Genomic DNA, 18,120 nt, shown 5'->3' on the forward strand with positions numbered 1-18,120 from the left:
TCAGAGATGAGGGATCCTCCAGGACGGCCTCGTCCTAAAGGGTGTCCACCCACCCACTCCAAAGTCAAGGCGAGTCACAGAATCATTCAGGTTGGAAAAGCCCCTCGGGATCATCGAGTCCAACCCTCAGCCCGACTCTACAAGGTTCTCCCCTACCCCACATCCCCCCACAGCTCATCCAAACGGTCCTTAAACACACTGAGGGATGGGGACTCCACCCCCTCCCTGGGCAGCCTATTCCACTCTCTGACCACTCTTTCTGGGAAACATTTGTTCCTCATGTCCAGTCTGAACCTCCCCTGTTGCAGTTTAAAGCCGTTCCCTCTGTTCTGTCACTAATTCCCTGGGAGAAGAGACCAGCACCAACCTCTCCACAACGTCCTTTCAGGGAGCTGTAGAGAGTGATGAGTCTCCCCTCAGCCTTCTCCTCCTCACACTGAACAGTCCCAGCTCCTTCAATGGCTCCTCACAGGATTTATTCTCCAGGCCCTTCCCCAGCCTCGTTGCCCTCCTCTGCACTCGCTCCAGGCTGGGAGCCAGGATTTCTTGCTGCAGCCCCCAGTTCCTGTTGGGGCAATTTGGAAAATAGGAGTGAAAAAAGAAGAGAGCCCCTCCATTTCCCTAGGCCCTGAAAACACGCTGTGTAGGCTCCAGCCCCTTCCTAAGTCCTTCCAGCCAGCCCATCCTCCCTTCCCACACCATGCCCCTTCCTTGGGCTTCTAGGAGCAGCCTGGAGGGCCAGGTCTCTTCCAGCTGTGCTGAGACCTGACACCCTTCATGACACTGATGAGAGGGCAGGTTGCTCATCATCAATCCAGACCTGGAGGCCTCACCCCCACAGCACTGACCTTTGCAGCGGTGGGAGGCAGCCCCGGCCGAGCGGCCCTGAACAAAGCCAGGATCAGCCCAGCTTTCCCCGCTCCCCCTTCCTGGCGCTGCGTCCTTCGACGTGCCCCCAGCCCCGGTGCTGGCAAGCCTGCAACGCTCTCAATAATTAAAACATCTCTGGTGTCATCTTCACGATGAGTCATTCTCCCAAACGAAGACCTGTGCAGTCAGCACTTCCCACCCCGGGGCTGCTGGCACCCCCATCTCCCTTCCCAGCTGGGATGGAGCGCGCTGCGGCCGGCTCCGCCATCCCAGCATCTCCCCGGCTGCTGCCGCTCTTAGCTCCTGGTGCCCTAGTTTGGGTCCAGGCGAGGCTCGATTTCGGAGCGCTACGGCTTTGCACGGTGCGTTTGCTGCTCTGCAAAGCTGCTGTGGGGCTCTGAGCGGGGCTTTGGGTTGCGGCGAGCATCTGCAGGCATCGGGGCGCGTGTGCGTCGGGCGCGGCAGGGAGGGTTGTCCACATGGCCCGAAGGAGGTCGGGAGCAGAGCCTGGGCTAAATTCAGGGCTGGGGTAGATCGATATGGCCCTGCTGGCTTCATTACGCAGCTCTCCGCGTCTGGCGTCTGACTTCCAAGCAGGTTTTCCTGATTAAATGAGATTGGGAACCAGCTCGGAGCCAGAGATTGGAGATCCAGAGTCCTGCTTCTCACCCAGCCGTGCCTCAGTTTCCCCACTGGCACTGCAGTCGATAACTAACTGTAATTAGTGCAACAAATGAAAATTTCTCAGCTTACACTGACGTCTCTGTTGTCCTGAATGTTTGTGGGGCTTTAGCCTTGGCTGTCTCCGGTGCTGGGTAACAGGAGGAGCAGCCTGTGTTCCCCTTCTGGGATTCATCCTGGTGTATTCCCTGGCAAATCCAGGGCTGAATTTGCTGTCTGTATGTGGGGGCATTAAGCAAGTGTTTTCAGACAAAAGGCCAGATGGGATGGAAAATAGGGATGGGAAATTAAACCTACAACAGCCCTGAGACCCGCTGCGGTGGAGGAGATGGGTGTGGTGGGTTTGAACCCGGCAGCTTGGCCTCATCCTGCAGTGGGACACAGGGACACTGAGCCAGGGAGGGACTGGGACAAGCAGCTGGGTTTAGGAACTCCTTGCTGTTGTATAACATCTTTCTGCAGCAGGTCTCAAAAAAGGCTTTGCGAGCTGCCCCAACCATTGCCCCGATTTTACACATGGGGAAACTGAGGCACAGAGCTGGGAACTGGCTTGAGCAGCAGATCACTGAGCTTTCCACTGGCCGGGTGGCATCATCTCCCCCATCCCATGGGGCAGACACTGATTTTTCTGCCTTTTCTTCCTACTGTGTTTAACCCTCTCGGCCCCTGGCTGGGGTTCCCACAGGGCTGCAAGGCTGACGCCAGACAGACGGATGCAGGAGCTGGGGAGTGATGGACAGACCACTTCTGGCTGTGCTGAGCAGCCCTGGGATGTGGTGGCTGCTGCTGCTGCTTTCTCTCCTGCTCCCCAAGTGGGCATCTGTGGGGGAGAACGGCTGCGTGCTGGTAGCAAGATGGGCTGGAGCCAAATTTCCAGGACTCGGTGTGCCAGGAGCCAGCACGGGCTGGCAGCGCTGCCCACCACGCTTCCCCACCGGTGCTGCTGAGCCCAACGAGGCATCGGCATGAGCTGGTGCCCCCCTTTCCAGAGATCACAGAAAGAAAATCTCCAATATTGGACAAATTTCCTCTGAATCTGTCTGTCTGTCTCATCTCTGTCCACAGATCAAGATGTGGATGCCCAGGCAGGCGTTGCAAAGGGCAGGATGCTCATGGGCCTTCCCAAATTATGCTGGGCTCCAGCTCTGCCCTGCTCTCTGCCTCTCCCTTCATCCTCTTAATCACCCTGGGCTGCTGCATCGTAATTTATCTCCCCACCTGCATTTTTAACACATCAATCCCCAACCTGCTGCCGGGGTGCTCGGCTCGGGACACTGTTGTGGGTAGAACCGCTTTGCAGTGCCGCTGCTCAGAGCAGCATCAGATGCCCGGGGCCGGGGGGTGGTGGCTGTCACTGGGGCGTAAATCCAGCCGGGAATTTACCCGACACAACCGGGCTCTGACACGTGCCTTTGGATCGCCTGCCGCCCCGCGGGAGCGAGCCACATGCTCCCTGGCCCGTTCCTCAGCCCCTGGCAGGAGGTTGGAGTAATTCATCAGCTGGGCGCTGCAGCGTGAGTCATCGCATCCTTTACGGTCATTTGGTTATGCCTCAGGAACTGCTAATTTCTCTCTGGCCTCCTCAATTAGGCAGAGATTAACCAAGTTTCTAATTTGAGCTGTTTCTGCCCCTACCAGACAACCTCGCTCTGGGCGGCACGTGGCAGGGTGAAAGCTGCTGCCGGGGGACATGGGGTGCCTGTGGGGGTGCGTGTCGGTGCAGGGGGCTTGGCTGTGCTCGGACACGCGTGTGCAGGCAGGATCTGGGTGAAGAGGAGGTTTCCTGCCTGCCTGTGTGTCTGAGGTGGCTGGGAACGTGGGTATGTCCCTGTGGACTGGCTCAGGGAGGTGCCTCCTCGCGCATGGGGCGATGTGTCTGTACGGGTGCAGAGTGTCTTTAGGTGTGCTGGGGTCTGTCCCACACGTACCCACGCTGGCAGGGGACACTGCACCCTTTCCTTCCACGCACGAGTGTTTGCTCCTCTCCATGCCTGTCTTGTCTGCTGCCCAAGCACTGATCTGTATTCCCAGATCCATTGCAAATGAACCCCTGGACCAGGCAGATCCTGTCCCAGCTCTGTCCATCCCTGTCCGTCTGTCCTTGGCTGCATGACAGCAGGCAGAGACGGGTCCGCAATGAGCTTTCTCTCCCCTGCCAGGTGCCTACCTGGTCCCGTACCTGGTCCTGCTCATCATCATCGGGCTCCCCCTCTTCTTCCTGGAGCTGGCGGTGGGGCAGCGCATCCGCCGGGGCAGCATCGGCGTCTGGAATTACATCTGTCCCCGCCTGGGGGGCATCGGCTACGCCAGCTGCCTCGTGAGTGCACCCACGGGTCCCCCTCAGGCCCCCGCCTCGGGGTGTGCGGGACAGCTTTGCAAGCTGCGAAGCAGGGGGTGGCCTGGAAGCGAACCTTGAGGGGCCCCACGCAGAGGTTTGAGAGGTCAAGGGGAGTTTTTCCAGCTCCACTCGTGGGTCTAGGGCTGGTTTGGGAGCGGCCCCTTCCCCTGATCCCAGCAGCACTGCTCCCCCCGGGTCCCTGCTCAGCGGGAGGTGTGTTGGGGACAGTGTCACTGCCCTGTGATTTAATCCTGTGTCCCCCTTCCTCACCCCAGGTGTGCTTTTTTGTTGGTCTCTATTACAACGTCATCATCGGCTGGAGCATCTTTTACTTCTTTAAGTCCTTCCAGTACCCTCTTCCCTGGAGCGAGTGCCCCATCGTGAAAAACGGCTCCGTGGCCAGTAAGGGATGGCTGCTGGCACGGGCGGGGGGGGAGGTTCAGCTGGGAGAGAGCAGTTCCTGGGGAAGGGGGGCTGTGGGACACTGGGGACCCCCAACATCTGTAGCTATCACAGGTTGGGGACACCGGAGGTTGAGGTGTCTCCTGGGGTACTGGGTCCTCTCTGGTCCAGCTGCCTTGATCCTATGGAGATGTTTCCCTTGGGTTGGATGAGTCTCTCCCATGTTCCCCCCTCGGGGTCTGTCCCCACTGATGGGATTTGATGCCAGTTTGGGTCTCCAGAGCTTGGGTCTCTGGGCTGCCTCGGTGCTTAGATCTGACCCAGGACTATGGAGGGAGGCAGCGAGAGCCAGGCAGGGCTCACCTGGATGCTCCATCAGTGCCCAGCTGAGATGCTGATGGAGCTAACGGTGTTTAATAGCATCTGAGCATCTCCTTGGGACACTCTGGGAGGTTTTATAGCAAATGCAAATGTCTCTCCCTATATTTAACATCTTATTTTCACCTGACAATGGCTTTATGTCCTGTCTCTTCTTTTTCCTACTAAAATGAGCCCCATTAATTCCTGCCCCTTAGTTTCCAGGGTTGCCTGCCTTCCCTGGCCGGCTCCAGCAGGTCTTTGACATTAATTGATGTTCACCCCCTGAGAGATGGTGGGTAACTCTCCCCCAGCCCCCCGATGCTCCCCTGCCTCTGCTCGATTGCAGTTGTGGAGACCGAATGCGAGAGGAGCTCAGCCACCACCTACTTCTGGTACCGGGAGACCCTGGACATCTCCAACTCCATCTCGGAGAGCGGGGGGCTCAACTGGAAGATGACCCTTTGTCTGCTGGTGGCCTGGAGCCTTGTTGGCTTGGCCATGATCAAAGGCATCCAGTCCTCAGGGAAGGTTGGTATCAGTGGCCACCTGAGCCTGGCTGGGGTCTGTCCTCAAGGCAGAAACCTCATGCCTGGACCACGCTCTCCTGCCCTGATCTGGGGTGGCTGGAGGATGCTGCGTCCCCTGGGGAGCTCAGATTTGGGGCCACCTCTGGGGGGATCCAGAATAAGATCGAAAGAGTGTAGGGAAGAGGTTTAGTCCAGCTGACACCCACAGCAATGGCCCAGGGCTCAGCCACGGCCCAGGCTAGCCAGATCGCCTGCCCAGCCCCTGCACTTAGGGTGTCAACTGTCCATTCCCTGGTGCACCCCATCTCGAGGGATGCCCGTAGGCTGTAGGGGTGAGAGCTGAGCCCTCCTTTGCGGGGGGAGCACTGGGACTCTGCGCAGGAGAAGCCTTGGGAGGGGGATGCCATTAGCTTGCAGAGGCTGTTGACATTTCGCCAAGGCTGTGTAGGCACTGGGGTCAGATGCAGAAGGGTATGGTCTCCCAGGACACTTGAACTGTCTCCAGATGTGCTCTGCAGAACATCTGGTGCATTAGCAGATAGCAGAGGGCAGTGAGACCGCGGCCCTGAGAGCAGAGGGGTGGGAGTGAGCTGCAGGAGTGGGGCCGTGGCAGCAGATCTCCCCTGCCTGGGATGAAGCCCCATCCACATCTCCTGTGCCAGGAACCCGCTGGGGCTCCTGCAACCCTGGGCAGATGCTGGGACAAGGGGCTGGGGTGGGGGTGCAGAGCTGCCCTTCCCTCGGGCTCCCAGGCCACCAGCAGTTTGTGTTTCAGGGATTTTCTGAGCCGACACTGGCATCTCACATTCAGCAGCCCCAACAGATTTTCTCTGCTAAGTGTGTCCAAGGACTTTGCAAATCCACCAAATTGCTCAGGTGGATTTGCAAAGTGCTTGGACACACTTAACAGAGAAAATCTAACATCCTGCACCTAGGAGTCCCGTGGGTTAACCCTGCGCTGCCCGAGGAGCAGACCTCATTCTGGGGAGGGTAACCCTCCCCTCTCACCCCTGTTGTGCTGTCCTTGGGTTGGGTGGGGAGGTGGCTGAGCTCCGCGGGCAGTAAATACGATTGTGCCCGTGTTGCTTCCCTCTTGCCCCAGGTGATGTACTTCAGCTCGCTCTTCCCCTACGTGGTGCTGGTTTGCTTTTTGGTGCGGGGACTTCTGCTGCGCGGGGCGGTGGATGGGATCATGCACATGTTCACGCCCAAGGTGAGAGCCTCCAAGCCCAGCAGACTAAGCAGGTTCTCCTCCCGGCTGGTCATACCCTATTTTCCCTTATGCTCCCCACCCCAAAAACCAGCATACCAACCCCAAACTACCTCAGAGATCCTGATGGATCATCAGGATGTGCTGGCAGCACCCTAAATACAGGGTATGGCCAGGATAGCCAAGAGCCTCACAAACTCATCACCCTGGAGCTGCTTTGAGCCTTAGCATCACTCCCATCACCTTTAGGTGCCCAGACACCAGGGTGGGGGAGTGGGGGTGCCCAAGGCAATATATTTAAAGGCTCCATGGGAAGATGTTGGCTGACAGCAAAACCTCTGCTGGTGGTATGCATCCATTAATTAACCAGCTAATTAATTAATGAAGCAGATATGTAGATGAATTAGCTCAGCCGGCGAGGCTGTTAGAAGATATTAATTATGATCTCTTGATGAATGATGCTTGGAGACCTCCAGCCTACAGCTCTGGCTTGCAGGAGAGGGGGGATGTGGTTGGGGGACGGGAGGTTAAACAAACCCACCAGCCATGATGTTTGATCTCAAGTGCTCCAGGTGCTCTGGAGGCAGGAGATGGCTGGGGGAGGATGGAGACCCATGGCTGGGTCGCATGTGGCTCCCTTGGGTGAGGGGATGGGGACGCCAGCTCCCTGGGGAAGCTGGGTGGTCCACTGGGAAGCTGTAGGGCTCTGCCCTGGGAAATCAGGCCCCCAGCTTGGGCTTTAGGGCAGACAGAGCACCCAGAGACGTGGTCAGGTCAAATCTTTGCCTGCCCTTCTCCACGCCTCAGTTTTCCCCTCTGTGGGAAGGAGAAAAAGGACCTGCGAGGGCTGGGTAATGCAGGTTGTGGTAGATCAAAGCGTACCCATGGCTACTCCAAAACCAGCCCAGGTTATAGGCACAGCAGCCTTTTAATTTAGCTCTGGCTCCGCTGGGATGAGTTGTGGGGCCACCAAACCACCTAACTTCTTCTCATGTCTCCCCTCCAAGCTGGACAAGATGCTGGACCCCCAGGTGTGGCGGGAGGCAGCTACACAGGTTTTCTTTGCCTTGGGCCTGGGCTTCGGGGGGGTCATCGCCTTCTCCAGCTACAACAAGCAGGACAACAACTGCCACTTTGATGCCACGCTCGTCTCCTTCATCAACTTCTTCACGTCCGTCCTGGCCACCCTGGTTGTGTTTGCTGTGCTGGGCTTCAAGGCCAACATCATGAATGAGAAATGTGTGGTGGAGTAAGAGGACTGGCTTTTTCTCTGTTTGGGGTGGGCAGGTTTTTGCTACTGCTGGTTGTGGTGGGTCTGGAGGCAACAGAGTAAGTGCTCTGGAGCTGGGTGATGCTGTGTTTTGGTGGACCCAGGTTCCTGATGGTCAAGGCCTGGATCTCCAGAGATGTCCCACTCTAGTGGAGGCAGTTGGGTATTCAGCTCCACCAACCTAAAATCCAGGCCTAAGATGAGCTCTTAGTCTGCAAATTGAGGGTGAATCCAGCATGTCTAGTCACATCACCTGGGTTTCCCTCAGATTCCACTCATTGTAGTGTCCACTTGTCTGCAAGGTTAAGGGAGCCCAGAAGCAGCTGGAGGAAGGTGAATTTGTGCACCTAGTGTTATCTTTAGACCGTGAGCTGCATCCATAGAAATCCTGGCCATGCAGAAGATAAGCCTGAGAAGGAGGAGTATTCCCTGGTGGGCCCCCATCTCTGCCCTCTGTCATGTGGCCTAATGCAATGTTTACTTACACCTTGGGAAATTGCATAGAGGTCCTCTGACTGAGACCTGGGTAACATGACCCTGGGAGGTTCATCCTGCCTGGTGCAAAGGGCTTCCATGGTCAGGCCCCATCCTCCAGCCCAGGAGGAAGGGGACATCTCTGGTGACCAGGCTCTGTTCTCCCTCAGGAATGCTGAGAAGATCTTGGGCTACCTGAACACCAACGTGCTGAGCCACGACCTCATCCCACCCCATGTGAACTTCTCCCACCTCACCGCCAAGGACTACAATGAGATGTACAGGGTGATCATGACAGTGAAAGAGGGGCACTTCAAAGAACTGGGCTTGGATGCCTGCCTGTTGGAGGACGAGCTCAACAAGGTACCTGGTGGCACTCCTAGTTAGGACCAGGAGGTCACCAACCCCATGCCTCTCCCTGGTAGGACCTGCTCTACTTGTGTCACTCCTGGTACATAGATCTGGAAAAGCTATTTTTAGAGACCTTCCAGGGATGGGGATCCCCTGTCCCTGTGGTCTTCCCCTGCACACAGTGGTCCTTCCTGGGGTGGGGGAAAGGTCTGCCCGTAGCAAGTCTATCTGGGACATCACTGCTTCCAGGCTGGGGTACCAGACTGGATTTTTCTTTCCTCAAAGAGTGGTTCAGCACAATAGCAGGGACCTGAGGCATGCAGGGGCTTGTAGGCTGTGTCCCTGATGTGTTTCTCCTCATCTTTTGGTCCTTTCTCCCCCTGAACAGTCGGTGCAAGGAACTGGCCTGGCCTTTATTGCCTTCACAGAAGCCATGACCCACTTCCCAGCCTCACCATTTTGGTCTGTCATGTTCTTCCTGATGCTGATAAACCTGGGGTTGGGGAGCATGATCGGGACCATGTCAGGCATCACTACACCCATCATTGACACCTTCAAGGTGCGGAAGGAAGTGTTCACAGGTGAGGTCTTTTCTCCTGCATCCTCCTGGGGAAGGGGTGGAGGGCCCCCATTGCCCTGGGGAGTCACTCCAGAAGAGTGTGGACATGGTGGATGTGTACTGGGTCCTGCTAATGCAGGGAATGGACTGCGTGACGGAGGCGTTGGTTCCCCTTGGGGTGCTCTGCTGACCATGTTCTTTTGCTCCCCACAGTTGGTTCCTGCATCTTCGCCTTTGTGGTGGGACTGATCTTTGTGCAGCGCTCTGGGAATTACTTTGTCACCATGTTTGACGATTACTCCGCCACGCTGCCGCTCACGGTTGTGGTCATCCTGGAGAACATCGCTGTGGCCTGGATTTATGGCACCAAGAAGTAAGGCATTTGTACAACAAAAAGAAAAACCCTCCTTCCAGCTCTTTTCCATATGGCTTTTTCCCCAGGAGGCCAGCTCTGATGGAGCAAACGCGCCAGGGGAAGCTACCTTGTAGAGGCAGGATCTCAATTCACCTTGATCCTCTGCTCTGCCCTAGGTGTAACCCAGCCCCAGAAGCAGGTCCTTCTAGTGGGTATCTAGTGTTGGTTGTGGTGCTGTCACTTGTGATTACCCTTTTCTCTGAGGTTTCCAGGTCCTTTTGGAAGAGGACCTTGTTCCCCCAGTGCCTGTTCTTGTTCATGAGTTGGCCAGAGCAAGGGAGGTTCTGGCTAATGCTCAAATGGCCTTTTCCTTAGGAGGTTCCCAACCAGTCCTACAGGCTTGAGGGACACATAGATGCTTGCCTGGATCAGCTGAGCTCTCTCTAGGCCCAGCCTTGAGTGTAACTCACAAGAGGGGCTCCTGGGAGGGAATTTCTTGCTTGGAGGTGGGGAACAACATGGCTCCATCTCTTCTTCTTGGCAGGTTCATGCAGGAGCTGACGGAGATGCTGGGTTTCCGGCCCTATCAGTTCTACTACTACACCTGGAAGTATGTCTCTCCCATCTGCATGGCCGTGCTTATGACTGCCAGCATCATCCAGCTGGGAGTCAGCCCCCCGGGCTACAGTGCATGGATCAGAGAGGAGGTGAGCACAGCTCCCTTCCCCGCAGCCACCTCCACCCCAGGTCCAGGCTGAGCAGGGGGCAGCCGAGAGCTGCAGACCACCTTGCTCTTCACAGCCCTGCTCGTTTCTCCTCCCCTCTCCTGCTAGGAGGTGTCGTGCCTATGGCTGCTTATCCTCTGCAAGCGATCGGGTTTGTCCACACTGCCCAGAAATCTCCAGCCAGCTCTGACCGTGGACTGAAGTTTGAGCTCGGATTTTGGTTTGCTGCCACAGCTACAAGCTGTGTGCTGTGTGCAGGACCATATCCTTTTCCTTGATTTGAACCCACCTTCTGATAGCTTCACATGCTGTCCCTGAGGATGAGGTCTGGCAGGAGGCAGCAGAAATTGCCTAGCACTTAGTCGACGTTGTACCTGGTGTGCATCACCTTTGCTGCAACAGCCCCTTGACACTAATATCTGTCTCTTCCAGGCTGCAGAGAAGTTCCTTTTCTACCCAACCTGGGCCATGGCTATCCTCATCTCTCTGATCATCCTGGCATCCCTCCCTCTGCCTCTGGTCTTCATCCTCCGACAGTTCCACCTCGTGTCGGATGGCTCCAACGCCCTCTCTGTCACCTACAAGAAAGGCCGGATGATGAAGGACATCTCCAATTTGGAAGACAACGATGAGACCCGCTTCATCCTGAGCAAAGTGCCCAGCGAGACCCCGTCCCCCATGCCCACGCACCGTTCCTACCTGGGTCCCGGGAGCAACTCCCCCATGGAAATGAGCAGTGCCCCCAACGGACGATACGGGAGTGGGTACCTACTGGCCAGCACCCCTGAATCCGAACTGTGATGGTTGCCTGCCGGCCACCCCCACCGGGAGAGGAGGTCACTGGGGAGTGGATCCTGGCTGTCCAGGCAACAGGAAAATTAATTAGGAAGATGAAGAAGAAACCCCTCTTAAAATTGTAACCAAAAGCAGCCATTTCTAAGATGACAATGGGAAGAAGGGATTGTGTGAGGGGCAGGACTCCTCCAACAACCCTCGGCTGAAAGGCAGGATCCCCCAGGCTTGCCTTCGGGGAAGGGAGGAGGAACAAGAGACGCTGCAATATCTTTCCAAGAGTTGTCCTCATGCAGCTCAAATCTGAAGCAAAGAATCTCTCTTTTCTAAGCAGCTGATGGTTGGAAAAAGGACCTGGTGTCAGGTGGAAAGCCAGCCACGCTTCCTCCTGTAACCCAGTGCTCTTCCCTCCCAGTCTGTTGTCCTTTAGCCGGGAGGAGTCATGGCCTTATTCCAACGAGCACAATTAACCATCGATGTTCATAGCACAAAAAGGTGCTGCTGTTGTCACCATCGTTGTTGTTGTTGTATCTCCTGTAGGTTTTTATAGCTGTGGACATACCTAAATAACCCCCAAATTTTGACCAGGGCTGGCAGGGAGCAGCGCGGGGCTGGCTGAGATGTTGCAATGTGTGAGACAGTGGATGGTGGATCCTTGGTGTCTGTTTTGTTACGACCAGCATGGGGACAGCGTCTGCGAGTTGTTCTGAGACATGGAGATGTCACGTCCATGGGATGAAGCAGTCAGCATTCTCCGTGGTTAGGTGGTTATCGTGCTGAGTGGCAGCAGGACCTCCGAAGTGAGGGTGATTTGGGTGTGTGAGCGAATGTGTGTGGGGTCTGGATAGGGTTACCATGATGGGGGTCAGGAGGACTCTCCTGGAATTACTCCTGACATGTAGGATGCTCTGCTGAACCAAAATCCCTGGCATGGTGATCGTCTCCTCTTGCCACTCTCTTTAGATGTCCCAGAGGGACATGCAGAGAAGCTGTGGGGCATCCAGTCCTACCACAGTCCTGGTTTAGCTCTCAGGAAACCACCCCCTGACTTACCTCGTTTGCACCCACCAGCTGAGGTGAGCTGGGCAGTGATTATCTCTGGACGTTCGTCCTCATTTCTCATAGCTTCGAGCCGGGGGTCTGCAGTGCCTCCCGTTGCACCTCCACGGGAGCTCGCCAGCCCTCGGATGGGGGTAACCAGCTCCTGGGGACAGCAGGCGGCTACTGGGAGTCAGTGCCAGGGCCCAGTGTCCCCACTAGCTCTTGATCCAGGCTGGTGAGCCCTTGTTAGAGCCCAGGGGCCTCTGTCATGCCCATCCACGTTATCTGGGGACCAGACTGATGTGACTTTATGTTGTTTCTCCCCAGACTGTCTAGGAAAGTTTGGGATCTCCCAGCTCTGAGTCTCTCCCACTGAGACCAAGTATTGTTGCCCTGAATCCTACACGTAGCCGAGTGTTTCTGTCAAGGGTACCAGTATTACGCGGCATCTTCCTCCTTTCCCCATGGGGTCAGGGGAGCAGCAGCCTGCTTGCGCCCTCTGTCCCTCTCAGCATATTGCTATGGCCTCTGAAAGCTGAGGGAGCTCCTCATCCTTGGTTCTGCTGGGCTTAGATCATGCATGATAGTATTTCAAGCCGGTCTGAAGGCCAAGTTTTTGGGTGCTTGCCCATGAGCCCTTCTTTCCTCCGCTTTCCTGTCAATGGGTTTTCTTCCACCCCAATTCTTCTTTCAGCTGGGAGGCAAAGGCAGAAAGTACCTAGTCTGTTTGCCACATCCTTGACTTCCCTTAGCATCCCTGGGGCTGGGAGGTCCCCCACAATGACGTTTCTCTTGTGGGTTGTGATCCTTTATTTATAGTCCTTCTCCATGGGTTTGGCTGGTGACCTGGAGACTCTTCCTGGACAATCAGCTCAGGCCCTTCATTAACCATTTTTCGAGGGGGAAAATGGACGTACGGACTGAACCAAAGCAGCTCAGTCTTTGATGGCTCTGAGAAGCACTAGGCCTGTGTGGTCAGGATCAGCCATGCTCTTGTCTCTCCTCCAGCAGTCGCTCCATCACCATCCCCTCCGCTGTCTTTCTCCTTCCCCTGCCCATGCAGAGGGACATAGAAATACCCTCACCGCATCATCTCTGAATGGCAGAAGCACAGAACCTGTGGCATTTCCCCAGAATTAGCCAAGATGTTCCCTCCCGTCTCTTATTTCTCCTTCTGTACCCAGTTTCCTCCACCCAACCAGCAAAACAGAGGATGAGCCAAATCGTTGCCCAACGTCACCTTCCCGATGCCCCTGAGCCCAGGGGCCGGATCCCCACCATAGCTCCCATGGAGTTAACGGAGCAGGACACCTCCCGTAGCCAAAGTGTTTAGTCCCATCCGCTCCCGTGGCACGATGCTCCTCGAACCCTGGGGGGAAGGGTCCGGCCCTCTGTCTCTCCCGTCACCATTCCCAAACCAGCCAGGGAGGCGTTCGCTCTCCTCCCCTCTTCTTGCAGCGTCAATAAGAGGCAAAGTCAATAAGAAGGTAACAAAAAAGCTATATTATATATATATAAAATATATACAGAGAGAGGAGATGGAATAATAACCTAGAGATTCTCTATTTCTATTGTATATTTATTCTGTAAATGTCACTGTAAATGCTGTTAAATGACAAAACGTATTCCAAAGTGGCCCGTGACCTATTTTCATTCCCAGTGCTGTACAGATCAATTCTCATTGTATATCGAGACATATTTTTACCTTTTTATTTCTCGTGTGTGGTGGGTGGCCGTCCCCCCACCCTGTCCAGCCCCGGGGTGTCCAGCTGCCCTGGGGATCCAGCAGAGAGGAGGAGGAGGAGGAGGAGGAGGAGGAGGGACGACACCTATATTTTTATCTGTGGAAATACTGTATTTCTTCGTGGCATTTGCTCGGTGTTAGACACAGGGTGTTTGGGGGGGGGGGGGGGGAATGTGTTAAATTTTAAGTGATCTGTGTCGTCGCCGTGTGAGCGTGCGCGTGTTTGTCCGTAGATGCCGTGCGTGGGGGTGTGCGCGTGTATGTGTGCGCGGATGTTTTGTTTAGGATTCACTTCTCGCTGTACTCGGTCACTTTTGGAGCCTGCGTTGGGGGTTTCTCCCGCTCGCTGGGGCAGGCTCTCCCTCCACACACCTTCTCGGGGTCCTGGGCTGCGGATCGGGCCGACCCCCAGTGGCTTTTAGCCCTAGAAATCACTTTTTTTCCTCTTTTTCTCCACAGAGGCACAGGGAATAGCTGCTAGTTGTGAGCACAGGCACTTTTCAGTTTTCCTCCAGGCAGTGGGAGAAGGAGGGGGGGAACTGCTGCCGATATTCCTGTCCCCCCACATCAGCTCCCTGTTCGGTTCCCAGCCCAGATCCTGCCACCCAGAGCAGGACAATGGTGTCCCTGGCTGGGGGACAAGGAGGTACTGGGTAGGTCAGGAGAGGTCAAAACTCTGTCCCCTCTCTGGGGACAGAGCTGGGGAGGGGTTAAGTGGCTCTGGAGTGGGGGGTGGCTGGTGCTGAAGGCAGAAGGGAGCTTTGCAGGAGGGTGCCCACCCTGTGACGGTGGTGCTGAGGGACCCTGTAGGGCTGGAGCTGGGATGCTCTATCCCAGAGCATCGGGCTCTGCTGCCGGTGCTGTGAGCAGGGGCTGGATCTGCCCTTCACCTTGGTGCAGAGCAGAGGGGATGGCTGGAGCCAGCTGTACTCTGCTGATTTGCACCTTCCCTGGGTGTCCCTTGGTATGTTCCCCTCACTCTCTCCAAACCAGCCCCTGCTTCACCTCCTGGCCCCCACCCAGACCCTGGCAGGTCACGTTAAACCCCAGCACCTCCCTGGAGCAACTCCCACTGCCTTCCTCCTGTCCCCCATCCTTCCCCGAGCCTGGGTCGCACTGGCAGGAGTGGGGAGCAGAGCTGGGTGGCCTTGGTGGCGGGGGGGGGACACGGCACAGCCTGGGCATAGCCATGGCAGCACACAGGATGCGGCCGCTTCCCCTGCGGGCAAGCACAACGCTGGCGGAACCCTCCTGTACAGGTAAAAGCACAGATCTTGTAGTAACTCGTCCCATGTATCCTCGTAGCCGGTGTATTTACCACGCGTGCCGTGCCGGCCGGACTCCTCGGCAGTCAAGAGAAACCCTGTAACAGCTGTAACGGAGTCTGATTAAAAGTCTCTTCTTACCAAATCTTTTCTCACCAAGTCTCTTCTCTGCCTCTGTTTCTTTTCTTGGGGTGGGCTTTGGCGTCTCTCTGAGGTTTGGGGTTGCAGAGAGCTAAAGCAGCAGGCACCAGGGCTGTGAGCACCCGTGGGCGTCGATGGCTCTGTCCTTCCCTGTCCTGTCCTGTCACCGCTATCGTCCTTCTGTTTCCCCTCATCCTCTGACTTCCCTCCTCCATCCAGCATCAGCCCCTGCAAGGGGCTCGCTCAGGATGCGGCTGCCCATGGAGCTGATCTTCCACCCTGGACCAGTTCAACCAGTATACACTGAGGCACGTGGGCTGGTATGACACAGCATCTGCTCTTCTGCACGATGCCCTGCTAACGTCACTGGTGGCTTATCCTGAGCCCTGGGGGTACTGGGAGTCTGGAGTTTCGCCCTGGAGAAGGACCAGAGATTTCCAGCAGCCCCAGATGACTTTAACTGCTGGGTCTGAGCTTGGTCACAGGCTCGGTGGGGAGTGGGGCTGCCTCTTCCCTTCCCTCCCATCTTCTGTAACTCGTTTGGCTTCTCCAGGGCTGGTTCAGCCCCAGGGAGAATGAGGAAGGAGGGGGAAGAAAACAGGGTGGATGAGACCAGAGGAGATCCACCAGCACTGGGGATGCCACCAGGGTGAACATGTCCCCGCTCCGGTGGCAGCCACGCAGGAGCCGGGTGGGTTTTCTGAGCACCTCTGCATAATCTGGAGGTGTCAGTGTAGGGCTGGGGGAGTGTCTGCGCTGGGGGCAGGAGGTGGCACACGGGTTTTCTTTGCCCAGAATCCCTCCAGGACCTGGCTCTGGGGAGGCAGGGGGGGAAACATCCCCCATGGGCAATGGCCAGGAGACGTGCGGCAGCTCTGACCCCAGCGATGGAGATGCTGCCAGCTCCTCCTCATCCCCAGTGAGGTGGCACAGAGGAACATGCAGGATCCCAGGCGCAGCACCCGTCAAGCCCCGCTCAGGGTGATGCCTACAGCTCTGCGGTACCCACATGTGGTGCTCACTGCTGTGCTGAGCTGGCCGGCCTCAGCCTGCCCCTGTGCTCCGGGTGCTGGGTGGCTCTGGGCTTGGGAAGAGGCTCAGAGCCAGGGAGGGGACACGTGTCCCCACCCCTGGACTGTGTCTGAGGACAAGACACTGGCAGGCTGCTGCCATGCCAGCTTGTCCCCAGCCCACCCCCAGCACAGAGGGGTCTCATTTTGTTTTATTCCTCTTTGCCTGCAAAAGCAAATCCTGCAAAAACTCCAAGCAGCAGCTCTGCTGCATCTTTGGGATTGCAGCTATCGCAGGGGTCTGGGTGAGCTGCTGCTGTGGAAAAGCCTGGGGCCAGGAGGGTGAGTGGGGCAGGATTTGGCTTCATCCTTCCCCCAGAGTGCTGGGGGCTGAGAGTGGGTCTGGGGGGGGCCAAAAACACGCAGGTCCCGATGTCAGGGGCTCCCTGTGAAACAGATGAAGGAAATAAACTGAAAATGGTGCTTCTGGCCCTTGTGGGGCTAGAAAAAAGATGCAAAGAAGTGGGCCAAAATGTAAAATTTAAGCCTAATATCTATTTTTTTAAAAAAAGATTTAATTTTCTGTGAAAGGAAACAGGGAGCCTTCAGAGCCTGGGGGGAGGTGAAGGCTGGTGCCGTTGGCTCGGGGGGTGGGTTTTGGGTGTCCCAACTCAAACCGGCTCTGGACCAGGGTACAGGCACACGGTGGGTACAGACACGCGGTGGAGCCGCTGACAGCAACATCCTGCTGTGGTTCCCTGAGCACCTTGGAAAGAAAACCAGAGACAGTATCTCGACTTTTAACGACGGGGAAACTGAGGCACAGCACCAGCTCATGAACCGCTCCTGGTCATTCCAGAGGCAGACGATCTCCACCAGCACCATCCCCGCTCCAGCCCAGCCTCCTCCCGTTCCCAAATTGCTTTTACGGAGCGAAATGGCATCAGCGAGGCCGTGGATGGAGGCAGATTCGCTGCTGGACCGAGACACCCTCCACTGCCTGTTTTTTTTTTTTTCCCTCGCCTTGGCTCCAGCCTATGTTCAGGACCCACAAGATGGCACTGTGTGACAGCAGCACGGGGGGACTGCCACCCGCCGCCTCAGGAGAAATTGGGGTGCAGGCCCTTCGCGGGGGCCGGGGGATGAGCTCGCTCCCCTTCTAGGCAGAGGTCGTGGAGGGACAGGGCTGCAAACTCCGTCCGTGCCACCCGCGCAGCCCGACTCCCCGTGCTCAGCTGGTGATGAGCAATTTTAGCTGAAAAATTCACCCGGCAGAGGCGGACGGCAGAGCTGAACCTTGCCCACGGCTTCCACCGGCTTCTTTGGGGAAGACCCACCTCCAAGGGAACGTCCCCGAGGGTTGCTTGGGGCTTCTGCCCTGGGGAGCTGCTCTGCGGCATCAGCACCCTGAGGTGCCACGGGTGCCACCACCCACAGACCGGAGACAGGTCTGTCCCACCAAAGCATGAAGGGGAGAGGACAGAGACCTTGTTTGGAGCATCTAGGGGTTGCTGAGGTCAATGTATCTTTTTATTAACAGAATCCTGGGCTGGAAGGACCTGGAGAGGTTGGTTTGTCTATCTCTACCCCAAAGCAGGATTGTCGCTCCCTAAAGTGAGCTGCAGCCCACCTTCCTCCTCCGTCCCTCCACGGATGGAGACACTGTGTGATCCCAGCATGTCCCCAACCTCTCCCTTAGGCCACACACCCCTCCGAGCATCCTGTAGCCTGTTGTACTGGTCTCACTGTGCCAAGCTGGGGATGTGTCTGATGTGCTGGACCACAGGCAGGGCTCAGGGTGCTGCACCAGGTCAGGGGGAGAGACAGTGCAGAGCCCAGTGGAGGGGACCCAGAAACCCCTTATCACGTCCTCAGCACCCACCCAAGGGCTGTGGCTTTCCAGGTTGGAGCTGATCCTTCTTGAGATCTTCCAGGTCTGGCTCTTCATTCCATCCTTCACCTGGATGTTATCTGAGATGCTTTCAGCCTTGCAGGAGGTCCCTGC

At 56.6% G+C, this 18,120-nt stretch overlaps 1 protein-coding gene across 2 annotated transcripts in view; it reads left to right on the plus strand.

Annotated features, from left to right (window-relative positions):
• SLC6A17 (solute carrier family 6 member 17) overlaps window positions 1–15,109 on the plus strand; it is a 30,776-nt gene extending 15,667 nt beyond the window's left edge. For both annotated transcript variants that reach the window (XM_074893635.1, XM_074893634.1), the window contains 10 exons: window positions 3,711–3,868; window positions 4,165–4,291; window positions 4,998–5,179; window positions 6,281–6,391; window positions 7,396–7,637; window positions 8,303–8,495; window positions 8,872–9,064; window positions 9,256–9,415; window positions 9,942–10,104; window positions 10,555–15,109. In XM_074893635.1, coding sequence (XP_074749736.1) covers window positions 3,711–3,868; window positions 4,165–4,291; window positions 4,998–5,179; window positions 6,281–6,391; window positions 7,396–7,637; window positions 8,303–8,495; window positions 8,872–9,064; window positions 9,256–9,415; window positions 9,942–10,104; window positions 10,555–10,923 — 1,898 coding nt within the window. In that variant the 3' untranslated portion in view covers window positions 10,924–15,109. The remainder of the gene's footprint in view (window positions 1–3,710; window positions 3,869–4,164; window positions 4,292–4,997; window positions 5,180–6,280; window positions 6,392–7,395; window positions 7,638–8,302; window positions 8,496–8,871; window positions 9,065–9,255; window positions 9,416–9,941; window positions 10,105–10,554) is intronic.
• Window positions 15,110–18,120: the final 3,011 nt, after the last annotated feature.

The sequence above is a fragment of the Strix uralensis genome, chromosome 24 (genome assembly GCF_047716275.1).
Source record: "Strix uralensis isolate ZFMK-TIS-50842 chromosome 24, bStrUra1, whole genome shotgun sequence".
NCBI classification, from domain to species: Eukaryota; Metazoa; Chordata; class Aves; order Strigiformes; family Strigidae; genus Strix; species Strix uralensis.